Source organism: Ursus americanus, chromosome 23 (genome assembly GCF_024610735.1).
Source record: "Ursus americanus isolate L20-20 chromosome 23, mUrsAme1.1.p, whole genome shotgun sequence".
Taxonomy (NCBI): Eukaryota; Metazoa; Chordata; class Mammalia; order Carnivora; family Ursidae; genus Ursus; species Ursus americanus.
In genome coordinates, this window is record NC_142149.1 from 259,786 (window position 1) to 274,304 (window position 14,519).

The 14,519-nt window shown below is 55.8% G+C and overlaps 1 protein-coding gene across 15 annotated transcripts in view; it reads left to right on the forward strand.

The window, feature by feature from the left end:
- The window catches only part of QTGAL (queuosine-tRNA galactosyltransferase), a 132,220-nt gene that overhangs the window by 45,312 nt on the left and 72,389 nt on the right, over window positions 1-14,519 (forward strand). For 13 of the 15 annotated variants that reach the window (XR_015721206.1, XR_015721205.1, XR_015721207.1 and 10 more), the window contains one exon: window positions 4,486-4,551. The exons of 1 other annotated variant lie outside the window; for it this stretch is intronic. Coding sequence is in view for 9 of the 14 variants with exons in the window: in XM_087853959.1 (XP_087710085.1) it covers window positions 4,486-4,551 (66 nt within the window). In the remaining 5 variants the exon portion in view is untranslated. Of the gene's footprint in view, window positions 1-4,485; window positions 4,578-14,519 lie in introns of all 15 variants that reach the window. One more of the 15 variants, XM_087853954.1, reaches the window with a different exon arrangement.

Genomic DNA, 14,519 nt, shown 5'->3' on the forward strand with positions numbered 1-14,519 from the left:
TGTACAGCGAGCGTCAAGTCCCCAGCCCTTGCTCTTGTCCGTTTCTCTCTTCAGGTCTGTGCATTTCTGTTTCTTTCTCCGGTGTTGCAGGCATGCAGGTATACTCACAGCCGTCCTCTTTCTGTTAGGTTGGCCTTCTGTCCACACGTGGCCTCCCTCTGTGTCTCCCGTGGCGTCCTGTTGCCTTAGGGCCGTCATCTTTTGTGGCTTCAGTTTGCGTGGGCATCTTCCATCCTCCCACATTCCGTCGTTCTGTCTTTGAGCCTGAAGTCTGTGTCTCGCGAATAGTGCATGGGTGAATCTTGTTTTGTTTCTGTGTTTGTCTTTTAAAATGCAGTCTGACCGTCTTTACTTCTGGTTAAGGATTGAGTTTATTCACATCTGCTGTTTCTCACTTGGCTGTGTGCGTGCCTGCCATTCCGTTGAGTTTCCATTTCACGCACTCATTCATTCATTTCATTCCTCTGTTCTTCCCCTGCTGCCTCCGCTTTTTTACTGAACAATATTTTCTATGGTCCTACTTAAGATTATTCATTTTTAACTCTTTTGAATTATTTCCTTAATGGTTGCTTCCTGGGAGTCTTACTGTGTATTGTTTTGTATGTCGTACTCACATGCCGGGTTATCCCTGTGTCCAAACACCTCCCTGTGCAGTTTGAGGCCTCGGACGAGAGTTCACTCCTTCCAAGGTTCTCCTGCTTCTTCCGGGCACCTGGGAGAGCCGCCACGCTGGGACCACCAGGGTGGTGCACCTCAGACCCCTCTCCCGCTGGGGAGGTCGGGGCTGCGGCCTGAGCAGCACCCGCCCCCTCCCTAGTCACGAGCAGCCTGGGCTCTGACTTCCCTCCTCCCAGAACCAGGGTCAGTGAGGCCTTCAGGGCAAAAGTAGCTTGTGTTTTCTGGGTTCATGCCGTCTTGTGGATCTGGGCCCTGTGCCTGCCAGCGCTTCTCCTTAACTCCGTTACTGTTACAAACTTTTAAACTCTTTGGTAGAGCTCTCGTAGCTGAACAGAGCTGGAGTTTAGTTAGCGTCTCACTTCTGCTGGTGGAATTTGGAGGCACCTGAACTCCGGTCATGACCCTGTCCTGGCACTCAAGCTGTGCAGCAAACCATGAGCAGGAAGCGGACACACAGGAGACTAGCATACGTCAGTCCCTTGACCTCGGGCTTTGGAAGCAGGCTGTCCACCTGTTGGTTGGTCCACTGTCTCCTCCCCTTTTTCAGGGCCCTCCCTTTGCAGTGTGGGTCCTGAGCCTGGAAGCCTGACCGTGTAACTTCTGTCTGTCTTCCAGTCTACGTGTCTGAAAACCAAGCATAAGGACACTTCACCAAAAAAAAAAAAAATCAACTTCTCATTCTGCCATAGAGGGACATCTTCTTGTGGCTGAGGGTGACTTTCCTCTGCAGGCAGCCCATCCCACACGCCGTGTGTCCCAGGCTTTTGTCCGCCTCTAGCTTTTGCCTGATGGTGGTGGTCCCCGAGAGCCCACAGCTATGCTCTCCCTGGACCATTCTCACTCAGAAGCTACTTGACTTGATTCTCTAGGTTTCTTTTAACTACAAAATTCTTTGACTAGATGTACTTTTTTCTGCCCATTATTTTTATGGTCAAAAAGGAAACAGCATTTCATTCTGAATTAATGTTGTATTTATAAAACATCAAAACCTTCACCCTCGGCTGCCAGGAACGTAGTTTCTTAACTGGGTATGACTGTGGGATTCCAGCCAGTCTGGGGATCTTGCACGCTCGCAGGCAAACAAGAGTGGAGGCTTCTGAGCCTGCCCTCCTGTGCTCCGTGGGGTCAGGACTGTAGACCCACCCCTCGGGCTCCTCTCCTGTGCATTTCAAATACCAGCTGACTTCAGTTAAAACCAGCTCCTGGTGTTTGGCACCAGCGGTGAGCCCTGTGGACCTGGACCAGAGCTGCCCCCTTTCCAGGAGGGGTGCTGGCATGAAAGGTGGTGCAGATCACGGCCCCCAGCAGACACACATCTGGGCTGGTTATGAAAATACCACGTGGTTTTCATGTGTAATAAAGACCTTTTCGTCTTCCCATCTTTTCAGCCAGTTTCTCTTCTCTCAGGATGGTCTCGGAGAACAAGGAGCTTCTCTGTGAACCACGGGGCCACTCTGCACTCACATAGTGTGTGTGCCTGTCCTGCTGTTTGGTTTTTAGCTTCAGTGTTTGCTCATTGCATTCCTCCTTGAATTTCTCAGCTTCCATCAGTGAGCGTGTCAGCCACCCCCGGGACACTCTGCGTGAGCGTGTTACTGCCCCCAGGACACTATGTGGACCTCAGGTGTTGATATGCGATGCCCAGGAGCGATTCTGGTTCAGGAGGTGGTGGAAACTTACACTGGAATGTTCTCGAGAGCTGAGAATTTCTGGGCAGTTTTGTTGTTAACATAGATTGGTTTCTTAGTTAATCCCGTGTTCAAATCTTAACCCCGGCATGTAATTGCTGTGAGATCTTTCCAAGCCTTGTTTCCTTTGGCTACAAAACAGGCATAATTCTAGCTCCTCTGTCTCCATCTGTAGAAGATCGTGATAAATATCCAAAAAAAGAATATATGAGTGTTTTGTAAATGGCGGAGTAATTGAAAACACTATTCAGCCTGGAGTGGACACTTCATTTGTCCTGCAAGTATTTCTGAGGGCCAACCAAATAAAGGACTGGGCTGGCCCACATTCTAGAAAGGCACACGAGGTGCCCCTCCCCCGTGCTGATGAGGTGTGGGGACGGGAGGTCAGCACCCTGGGGCAGATCTCTGGGTGCTCACCAGGGTTCGCTGCCAGCCGTGCTGGTGCACTGTGCTGCGAACCCTTCTTATGTGACCTCTTGTGCCCCCTTACAGCCCCACCTGCCCCTCTGTTCTGCTGCAGCTCCCCAGTTCTCCTGTTTCTCTTTCAATGTTCCCAGCCTGGTCGACCACGCACGCAACAGTAAGTGTGTTCCAGGCTGCAGCCAGGGAGGAATTCGGGGATTGGAAAAGCCTGAAGTTTGCTCAAGGTTTCCTTTTCTGCTCCTGTTCTGACAGTCTTTCACCCTGGGTTCCTTCTATCCATTTTCACACCTGCGCTCCCCACCTGCCTGCTCAGCTGTGTCTGGTGCAGGACCTGCCCTCCATCCCTGTCTCTTCTGCACCTCCTGTGTCCCTCCTCCTCCTCTTCCCCTTCCTCCTCCTCCTCCTCCTCTCCTTCCTCCTCCTCCTACTCTTCCCCTTCCTCCTCCTCCATCTTCGTCTCCCCCTCCCCTTTCTCCTCTTCCTCCCCTTCTTTCTGTCTTTCCTCCACCTCCTCCTCCTTCTCATCTTCCTCCTCCCCCTCCTGCCCCATCCTCCTCCTCCCCCTCTCCCCTTCTTCCCCTTTCCCCTCCTCCTTCTCCTCCCCCATCTTCCTCCGCCCCCACCCTCCTCCTCCTCTTTCCTTCCTCTTCCTCCCTTCCTCTCCATCTTCCTCCTCCTCCCTCCTCCTCCTCCTTTCCTGCCTTAGCCACAGGCCTCCGCAGTTCCATTTATCATAAGTAATTTGATGAGCACAGTGCTCATGAGGCCACTTGCAGGAATATGAATACAAATACAGGTCTTTTAGTTTATTGCTCAGTTTAAAGATAATATCTTCCCAACGGCAATATTTGTAGTTCTTGTATTGGGTACATTTATACCTTTAAACAAAACACTGAAATGCTTTTTTATTGTGAAATAGAATATACCTAAAGAAGAGTGCAGTAAGCATTCGTGTACTTTGAGGATTGATTAGGAAGCAAACACATGCATGAGCAGCTCCTGGTCAGGAAGTAGCCACATGGCCAGTACCCCAGAGGTGCACTTGCCTCTCCATCCCCTTGCATAGTGACCATTATTCTAACTAAGGGATTGTAATTTTCTTGCTTTTCTCTATAGTTTGCATTGTGTGTGCATTTCTTAAATAATGTGGTTAATTTTGCTTGATTTTGAGTTTTAAGTAAATGGCATAATCTCTGTATCTTCTCTTACCTTGGATCTTTCACTCAGCATGTGTCTGTGAAAGTTATCTGTGTCGGTGTTGCTGCGCCTTAGTTCCACTGGTGACTGGCACTTTCCGTAGTGACTTAGACGATTTATCCATCCTGGCGTCTCCAGATGTTGGCTGGTTCTGTGTTTGAATGTTGCTGCCATGAGCATTTCTGTATGTCTTTGGATGCACATGTGCAGAACTCTTTTCCCCAGCGGGTGAAATCACTGCATCTTAGGGATGTGTCCTCAGACTGCTGGATGATGCCCAGCGCCCTCTGGAGTACATGGGCAGATGGCAGAGTGCACGCCCTTGTGGGGATTGCCAGCATCTCCCCACTGACCAGTGGGGTTCCTGGGCCTACATGTAGCATCTGTGTTGCCTGTTCCCATCTCTTGCCCATTTCAATGTTAGATGTTCTTTTTTTTTTTTTCTTTCTTGTTTGTGGGAGTTGCTTTATGTGAGTTTAAACTGTGTTCTTTGCTTCAGGACGACGTGATGATGCCTCAGAGGGTGAGGCTACAACTGGAAGCTGCAGCCCAGCACCCGACAAGTGTGAGTCCTGCATCTGGCCCCGGCGTGTGAGTCCTGTGTCTGGCCCCGGCGTGTGAGTCCTGTGTCTGGCCCCGGCGTGTGAGTCCTGTGTCTGGCCCCGGCGTGTGAGTCCTGTGTCTGGCCCTGGCGTGTGAGTCCTATGTCTGGCCCCAGCATGTTGAGGCCTGCGTCTGTCCCTGGCATGTGAGTCCTGCACTTGTCCCCAGTGTGCGTGAGTCCTGCGTCTGTCCCCAGTGTGCATGAGTCCTGCGTCTGTCTCTGAGATGTCATCCCCTTTGTGGAAGCACCGTTGCTGCTGTCTGTGTTCAGGCTCTTCTGTAGGGTACGACCACCCCATCAGAGCATGAGCAGTGGCCCTGCGTCTCTAGACACTCCCGCTGCTCCTGAGAAGGAAAACGTGCCTCTTATTTTGGGCAGCATGCTTTGCGTCCAAACGGGCACAGAGGGCTTCTTGGTTTAGTTTTTTCCATCAGCATCTCAGAGGCTGTGTGCCTAGGGTGTGGAAACACAGGCTGAGCACTCTCGTGTGTCAGCAGATTGAAGGGTCATCTCATTACCTGGAAAACCTCATACTGTAGCTCTCAACTTCGGACTGGCTCCCCAGTTGGCCCGGTGAGCCAGGCTTCCCCAGGACCGTCTCCCGACAAGGAGGCCCACGTGGACCTGGAGGGCATCGCGGGCCCAGGGTCACTCACCCGCAGGGAGCTCCACGTCTGGAGCAGCCCAGGTGGCTGACCTCCGGAGCCTGGGTCTGACCCCGGCACCCACTGCTCAGACATCTGTCTGAAGTTATAGTGAAAATGTCTGAATTACTGTGATGATCACTGATTTTAGAAAGTGTGAAACAGAAGGGTCTGCAGGACTACTTCAGACAACCACAGTGCCAGCTTTCCAGTGGATGGCCTCTCTGTCGCGTGCACACCAACTCCTGGGGATCTGAATCTGAGCATCAGGTGGGGGCTGAGCTCAGCATTTCTCACATGCTCTGGGTGCCAGAGGGTTCGGGCCATCCCCAGACCGTCCCCGGACTGTCCCCAGGCCATCCCCAGACCGTCCCCCAGACCATTCTCAGACCATCCCCAGACCATCCCCAGGCTATCCCCAGGCCGTCCCCAGACTGTCCCCAGGCTGTCCCCCAGCCCATCCTCAGACTGTCTCCAGACTGCCCCAGGCCATCCCCCAGACTGTCCCCAGGCTGTCCCCCAGCCCATTCTCAGACTGTCCCCAGACTGTCCCCGGGCATGTGTAGAGCCCATTCCTGGGAAAGGGTGGGGCTCAGCAGGCCACCCTCAGGAAACCTGCACGGTGTGAGGTGCTCAAGGAGGGGAGGCTCAGAAGTGCACAACATGACAATTTCCAAGGAGCTTGAATGACTTTTGTTCATGCAGATGAATTCGTTCTCTCCAATGGCCCTTTGTTTTGGAGCTTTGTATTTAGTGCACTGACTTTCTGCTCCTTTCTCCAGCTGCCCAGCCCCACACACACACGACGCTGTGACTCGGGGTCTTTGGCTGTGGGCACCTAGTCTGCCCTTTGTAAACACATGCACGCACTCCCCTGCAAGGGGCTCTTGTCCTCAGGGAACGCAAGGTATGTTAGTGTTAAGTTACATGCTGAAGGTTACTAGTCCCCGAATTGCAACCACACTTATGTTGCTGAAAGTCACACATTTTTAATGTAAACATGTCCTTGAAATATGCCTGTAAGAAAATAAAAAACGGCCCTCAGCTGCATCTTGAGACGCTACTATACTGCTCTTTGGGCTGGAAGCTTCCAGAAGGCAGGCCACGTGGGAGGGTCAGAAATGCCCAGTCGCACTCCGTTGAGAAGCGGCCCCTTGGCTGAGGTCGTGTCATGGGGGCCAGTGTGTGTCCTGGGGTCCTGATGGCAGGGGTCTGATGTCACCATCAGCTGAACCCCTCGAGCCGGTGGGAAGCGGCCCTCACAGCTTCCTTGTGAGTGCTCTCCGCTGGAATGGGACCGGCCACGTTGTCCGGGAAGTCAGCTGGTCACGGGCCTGAGTCACGGCTGCAAAACCCCTTCCCGGCAGCACACAGCTGAGCGTTTGAGGCTCCCAAGTGGGCACAAAACTGACCATGACAGACGGAAGGCAGCACGTGGCCAGCGCTGCCGAGGTCCGAGCCAGAGCCCAGAGCGTGAAGGACGTGGGAGACAGTGCGGCGTCTGAGCGTGTGAACGCCAGGGAACGCGAGGGGCGCCTTCATAGGAGCTGCGGGGCCCACGTGCAGCTCTGTGGCGTTCTCCAGATCCTGACAAGAGGTGGGAGTGGCAAAGCTTAAGAACCACAGATCTGTGCAAATACGTGTATCCGTAGCACTCGGCCAGCACCGAGTCCGGGAGATGCTCATTAGACATCCGCGGTCAGAGACCCTGGACTCTAGCACTTTCCCGCGGGCAGTGGAAGGGTGTCAGAAAGATGGCAACCGGTCAGCAGCTCCTCCCGGGAGCCGCCAGGGGAGGTCGTCCAGTCCTGGGCTGCCCCGGTGCCCTGCAGGGATTCCCACCCTGCCTCCAAAGGGGCTGACAGGAGTTCTCAGCCACATGGCAGGAGAGACCAGATGCACAAACAGTATCGTCGGCCCTGTTTCCTTGTTGGGAAGAGGAAAAAGAATGGAAAGAAGTGCGTCTGGGTGGGCTTCTGTTCACAGTTAATGTCTGCAAGGAAGGTGGAGAGACTGGGGTTTCCAGAAGTTTCTTTCACTGGCTCTGAGCTGTGATGGCGAGATCTCAGACAAGCACCCCAGTTTTCCCCACTATGCGACTGTGCTCCCCGTGACTGACTGCCCGTGCCAGATCTCCTTGCGTGGTCCACTTGGCACGGAGCATGTGACCCCACGAAGCTGCAGCCGGTGCTCGTGCCCTGTGGGCACACAGCGGGGCCTGAGATGCTGCGTCTTTTGGGCAGAGTGATGCTCGTACCACAGGCGTTTAAAATGTGCTGTGCGTTGAACCTTCTGAAGACTTCGTCACCAGGGTTGACAGTTTAGAGAGTGAGAGATGTTCAGATATGTTGTTTTCCATATTGGAAAAAAACACAATTTGCTTCTTTAATGGAATTGTTCTGGGTGGTTCTTAGTGTTTAGGTGCAAATGGACCGCCGAGTCTAGGGATGCATGAGGGATTTGGGGATGATGCAGACTGTGTCATTCTCTTAATCTTAATTGAAACAACGTTGGTTTGCAGTTTTATAAGTTTTATAAAGTTTTAGGTTAGAGTTTTTCTTGCTAACCTTATAATTAAATTCAGTTGATGTTCTGTTGCCAAGCTCAGGAGAAGCTGCCTGCTCGTGCCATACTTTTGTCCCAGCCCTGCAGAGAGAGTGGGTGACCCGTGCCGTTGCTCCTGCGTGAAGCCTAGACCGGGGATGTCACAAGTCTTGTTGACCCAGAGCAAAATCAGCAGGGCTGTTGCTGCAGGGCTGGGTTTTTTTGTGGTGTTGTTTTTTTAAATCATGACCTACAAAAATCTTAATTTGCAGTTGCTGGTGGGTTATGTCAATTATGTTGTGGGTTGTTTGGAAAGAATGAAATGAATGCTAAATGTATGCTTGTCCTTAGTCATTATTTTTTAAGGCCATTTACAAGGAAACCATATAATTTTGAAGGAAAGACCCTTGGTGATGCTTCCATAAATTGGGCCATTGCCTATTTACTGCAGAACTTTTGGGGTGTCTGATGTTGGGTGCCACGAGGCAGCTCCCAGCATAACATTTATCCAGCCACTGACTGAACATTGCCGAGTGGAGGTCAGCTCTGGGACAAGCGTTGGGGTGAGTCGGGAGCTGCCGTCCCTGGCCTGGGCCTTCCCTGTGGGGGTCTCGTGCGCAGAGGCGCAGAGGGGGAGAGCTGTGGGTGTGTGGTTTCAGGAAGGCAGGAAGAAGGGGGGGGTGCCCCACAGGAGATGTGGGAGCACCTTGCACAGGGGTACGCACCCTACAGCTTTTCCGGCATGGTTGATGGCTCCTCGCTATGGCCTCGGACATCGGGCCCTTGTAGGCTGATGGTGGGACTTCTACGTCCCTGACGTCACTGAGTCTCCAGGGGGCTCGGGAGGGTGCGGCAGTGACCTGGCCTTGCCTATGTCAGCAACAAGCTCGTGAACACCCTGCCTGGTGGGCACCAAGTTGTGGGAAGCTGGATGGGGCTGGCAGGCACCTCCCCTTCCAGGTGAGGGGACCAAGAGGGCCATCGCCTCTGTCCTTCCGGCACGGGTACCTGTGCTCAGCGCGCCCTCACCGCACCCGAGAGGAGCGGCTGCGACCGGCGCCCACAGTAACGGTTCCCTGAGCGACACCCCGTCTCAGCAGGGCCAGCTCAGCTGTGTCGGGGGAGCTGTGTGAGCACCTGAAGAGCAAGCACGGTCACTTCGAAGGGGGCAGGAGGGGTTTGCCCCGACCCATGGGTTGAGAGATGGTAGACCCACCGTTGGCATCTGCGTAGCCCATTCAGAGCTCGCGGTGGGCGGCACCCTTGCTTCTCGGTTGGCCTCTCGGGAGCAGGTGCCCCCTGATGCCCAGTGGTGGCTGAGAGGAGGGTTTGCTCAGGCTGGCCCCACGGTCCACCCTCTGCCTCACGGTGCAGGGGACTGGCTGGAGGCCCCTGGTCTGCAGTGCCTGGGTGGTGCCGCAGATGGGGCGAGGGCCTCGGCATCTGCAGCTGGCCCTGGGCGATATCCATGGGGAATGGTGTGCTGCCGGTCAGGGACAGGCCTTCAGACTGATCTGGTGTGTGGGCTTTCAGCAGAACCCACTGATGGGCGGGGAGGTGAGAGAGCGGAGACGGTTGAGAGCTGGAGGCAAGGGAGCTCACCTCCCACAGTCGGGGCTCCACAGGTTAAAACTCACACAGCAGAGCATGCGTTTCTCCACGCCCACTGCAGGTTTGTGTGACCGTCACACGTACGTCTTGTGAGTGTGCCCTCTGCACACCCCCGGCCGCAGCCGGTATTCAGTGCTCCTGAGGAGTCGGCCCAGGTGTGTTTGTGGCTCAGCGGGCCCCCAGCCAGGGGTCCGCGTGTCAGCCTCACGGGCCTTAAGTGTGTTCGACTGGCCTGGTTTCCTAGTTGTGAGTGTCGGCAGGAAATTAGAATTGATGTACAAGTTAATTTGGTATTTTTGTGAATAGTCCAGAGATCTTTTACTCTTTCACGCCTGTTGTGCCATGAGTGCAGGGAGTGGGTTCCAGCACCAAGCCCCCCATCTCTAGGCTCCCCACAGCGCGCGTCTCTGGGCGGAGCAGGCTGGGCCACCGTGGGGCCCAGTAGCTTGCTGCTTTTCTGACCGCTTTTCTTCACACGCTTCAGGAAGCCATGTCGGCTCTGAGAGGCCTAATATGCTCAGTACGTCCATTAATTCTCTGGGCAAGAACCTTGCCCTTGACTTGCGTGTTGACGACAGTGCCGACTCTTCCAGCTTTGCCATGGTGACGTTTGAGGGTCTTCCTTTCTGAACAGGGCCCATCCCCTCGACGCCTGCCTCACCTCTCTTGGAGACCTGATGCCTGTGGCCAACGGGACCGCCCTGTTTCCAGAAGGCCTCTCGTCTTCCCTCCGTGCTGGTCGTTCTGCCGCGTCCCTGGAAGGTGGCGGCTCCAGCCAGAGGAGGGACGGTGAAGTGAGCGCTTCTACCAGACGCTATTTTATCTTTGTTGGAGCGTAGCTGGCGCTCAGGGTTACCTTCGTTTCAGCTGCTCAGCGGAGTCACACGTCTGCGCTGTGCGTGACCCGCATCTGTCCCAACACAACGTTCTCGCCACGCCGCCGGCGCCATCCCTGACGCACACCCTCCATCACCGGAGCCTGTGCCTCCCTCCCCCACCCCCGGCAACCACCAGTTTGTTCTCTTGAAGTCTTTTTTAAAAAAAGGTTTTTGATGACAAGAATTTGGGAGCATAAAATAAGGAAAACAGTTCACCGAAGTGACATTGTTAAAACATTGTTTCCATTCCTGAAAGTGCCCATTTTAAGGCCCGGTTCCATAAAACCCGCGGAGTCCTTAGTGAAGTGTGACCTTGTGACAGCACAAGTCTAGTTCACTGATGAGATCGGTTCCTGTTCCCCTTGTGTCCATCTGGGCCGCAGTCCTCCACGTCGGGAGTGCCCTGAGCCGCTCCGCTGCTCTCCCGCATCTTGGCGCTGTGGGCCTGTGCTGAGGGTTTGCGTTCAGCCTGCGGCTAGCGAAGAGTGAGACATGCCACTTGCCCCAGGGCACCAGTAGAGCGGGGCTCAACCTGGCACCGCCCTCTCCCCACGCCCCCCCCCCCCGGGGCGGCGGGCTATCTGTGAGCTGGCGGTGGTTCTGCCGACCCTTGCGTTTTACTGCCTAATCCTCTGCGTCTTGTTAAGTATCCGTCTCCCGCTTCCTCTGACCGCCACCTATTGGGTTTTTCGTTTTAAGGTTCCATTTGATCTCTCCGGTGGTCTGCTAGCTCTCCCTCTGTTTTCCCACCTTCTTGTGGCTGGCCGGGCTTTGTAGATGTGTCCTCGGTGCATCCCCTGGCCCGGGCTGTGACGACACGGCAGGCCCCCACCCCGGGCGTGTGTTGTGTGCGCGTGCCCTCGGCCCGCAGAGTCTGCCACCTCACAGAGAGGCTGCGCGAGGGACGTCCGCCTTCATGCATCTCTCCGCCACTGCTGCCACTCACCGCCTTTCTGTAAGGGGGAGGAGGGTGTCGCCCCTTCAGACTGGCGGGTTTCGTTCTCCTAACCATCTGCAGCCTGGCCGCCGGTCCCCGAGTCCGTTTGTGACCCACGCAGCTCCAGGATCTGGGCAGCTGGGTGCAGGAGGCACTTCTGGGGTGCTTTGCCTCAGTTTGGCCTCACCTCTTCCTCACCACCCAGCTGCCCGGCGATGGGCTTGAAAAGATGTTTCTAGAGAGCCATCATTTCAGTGGTGTTCCTTGTGATTTTCAGTTTTCAAAATGGCCAGGCGTCTCGCCGATTGGTAACGAACAGAAGCAGCGCCCGTATGGTTGTGCCACTGCACGCAGACCTGGGTGGGCCCCGTGTGGACTGCAGGGAAGCCGTGTGGCCTGCGGCGTGGGGGCCAGCGTGGAGGGGAGGCAGCACAGCCGTGCTCCCCTGCGCTCTGTCCTTTGACTGAGCAGGCATATGCCTTCTGTTCTCACGTTTCCACAAAGTGTCCACCCTCTTTCCCATTTGCTCAGTGGCCAGGGTGAGGGGCCTGACCCACCTGGGCGCTAAGACCCCCAGTGGGTTCTGTGTTTCCTCCTCTCCAGGTGCGGCCCCTGCAGGGGTGGGTGTGACAGACGTCCAGGAATTTAAAACCAGCACGGGCGCCCCAGGTTCTTTGGGCCACCGTTACCCCTGCCGAGGGCAGGGTCACAGACTGGACAGGCAGAGGGAGGTCCCTCACAGGGGCATTGCGGCCGTGGCCGTGGTGCTCGGGGCAGGCGGCAGTCCCACCCCCGCGTGGGGACACTGCAGTATGTCAGTGGGGAAGTCTGGTTAAATTGGACTAGACCTGCTCTCTTGTTTCCGTTGTCATTGACAGGACTGAGAGCTTGCTGCTCTCAGATTCACCCTCCCGTGCAGAGGCCAGATCAGGGCGGGGCGCGTGCCGGCTGCGCTCCCCAGCAGTGCGCCCAGCCACCCACCGGTGTAATGTGTCAGGCCCTGCAGGGGGAGATCCCGTGGGAAGAGCTGAGAGTAAGCCGAGGCATCCCGGGCTTTACCTCTGCGGGGTGGGAGACACCAGCCTTTCCCAAGCGTCCTCCCCAGGGTGGCCCCAGGACGGCTGAAGTGGGTGAGCTGTGGGAGGCCCCGTGGGCTACTGAAGGCGTGGCCGCAGAGTGTGGGCTCTGCTGGGGGCTGCCCGGCTGCACCCCCGCTGCCTCCTCTCCTGCAGGCTGGCACACACATGCATACCGTCCTGCGTTCCTGCACGAGTGCGTGCAGATCACACACGCACGCACACCCCAGCTGCGGCCGTCCGCGGGACGGGAGCTTTCGTTTCCGTCACATCTCACCCTCGGACCAGAGTTTGCCTTGATGACTGGTGTGTGTGGCGCTTTACAGTTTGTACGTGGCCCTGTTTCTTCCTCAGTCCTCCTGGTGTTCCTGGAAATACAGCAGTGACCCTCCTGACCGACTGTGTTCTGGGCCACGTGTGTGACTGTGAACTTCACACTGTGATCAGGCTTTTCCGGGACGTTTAATTAGTGAGAAAGGAATATGATGAAAGCACACAAGGTGCCGGGCCCGGGTCACAGCAGCCTCTGCCCTAGAGCGAGTGTAGAGTGGGGCGAGACCTTGAGAGGACAGGGTGAGTGGTCTGCGCTGGACCCCTGCGTGGGCCGGCCGGCAGGGGTGGCACCGCAGACAACTCTTCAGGAGGGAAAGGTGTCTTGTGGTGTCTGCCCCGTGGCCAGGCCACTATCTTCTCACACAGTTTAAGCCTCACACACAAGTACCTTCCTCCTCGTGTGTGGGCCAGTGCCCCTCACAGTGAGCAGAGGCTCAAAGCAGTGCCTGCCCCGGGAGTTTCCATGTCACGCCATCTCCCACCTGCCGTTTCTCCTTGTGAGAACCCCCCATACCACGTGGCTCTGGCTTTCATCAGAAGCCAGCAAGCCGGAGGGGGGCGCCCTGGGCACTCACCATGGGAGCAGCGTGAACATCTCAGATCTGGGCCTGGGCAGGGGCGCCCTGGGCGGGGGTCCCCGGCCGAGGTGGGGTGTGCCCAGGGCGGGGCCGGCACTCACCGTGGGAGCAGCAGGCCCCCTCTGGATGAGACAGGCACGGGCAGCGGGCGTCTGGTGCCCCCAGTGGCGGCTCAGGGCATGGCATGCTGGGGTGGGGGCCATGGGGCGTGAGCAGTTCAGCCCCTCGGTCAGCCTGTGAGCAGGCCTCTGACCGTGAAGCCAGATGTCTGCCTCCCAGCTCTTGGTCGTTTTCCTGTTTTCTCTCAGAATGCTTTCTGTCCAACAAGTGTCAGTTTGACAAGACTGGAAAGGAAGGGTAGTGGACACCCCTAGGAGTGTGTTCCTCAGGGCGGGCGCCCGGGAGGCTTGACCCCTGGCAGGGCGCTAACCCGGGGCTGCTCTCATCCACAGGCTCACGGAGGGGACCCAGCAGCATGTCACAGTGGCCAAGCGTGCTTTTATCCCAGTCAGAAAACGGGACATTTCACCAAGGAGGAGAGACGGGGGGCAGATAAGCCCATGGAAAGAGGGTCAGCACCGCAAGCCCAGGGAACCCAAGTTAGAGCGGTGGTGGGGCGTCAGCACAGACCTGTCAGAAGGGCCAAAATAGAAAACATGGCCATGCCAGATGCTGGCGAGGGTGCAGAAAAACCGGGTCACTCACTTGGCTGGTGGTAGTGTGAGTGGGTGTAGCCACTCTGGAAGACAGGTGGGCAGCTCTTACAAAAGTGAACGTGAAACCACCGTACGACCCAGGGGCTGCAGTCCTGGACGTCTGCCCCAGAGAGATGAGGCAAATGACACAAAAGCCTGTGCGTGAAGTTCACATGGAGCGCTGAGCTGAGGGTCTGTGCTGGGCAGTATTTTTCAGCCAAACGAGGAAAACGTGCTGTTACGCACAACAGCCTGGACAAGTCTCCGGGCAATTAGAGCGTGGAGAAGAAAGCAGTCGCAGAGAGCTGCAGACTGGATGGCCGTTGACACAACATTCTTGAAAAGACAGATGGGCGGATGCCGGTCAGGGAGGGCTGGGTGTGGCCACAAAGGCGCTATGAGGGGTCCTGAGCTGGGGTGACATCCTTGGTTTCTCAAGATGTTACTACTGGAGAAACCGTGTAAAAGGTACACGCAATCTCTGTGTGTTATTTCTACTGCATGAAAATGTACTGTCTTCTCCCCCAAAAAGTTTAATTAAAAGAACCCAACAACAACAAAATGCAGACCAGCAAAAACTTTCTTAGCTCCTCATTAGCATTCCTGCATTAAATTAATCACGACGCATAAGTG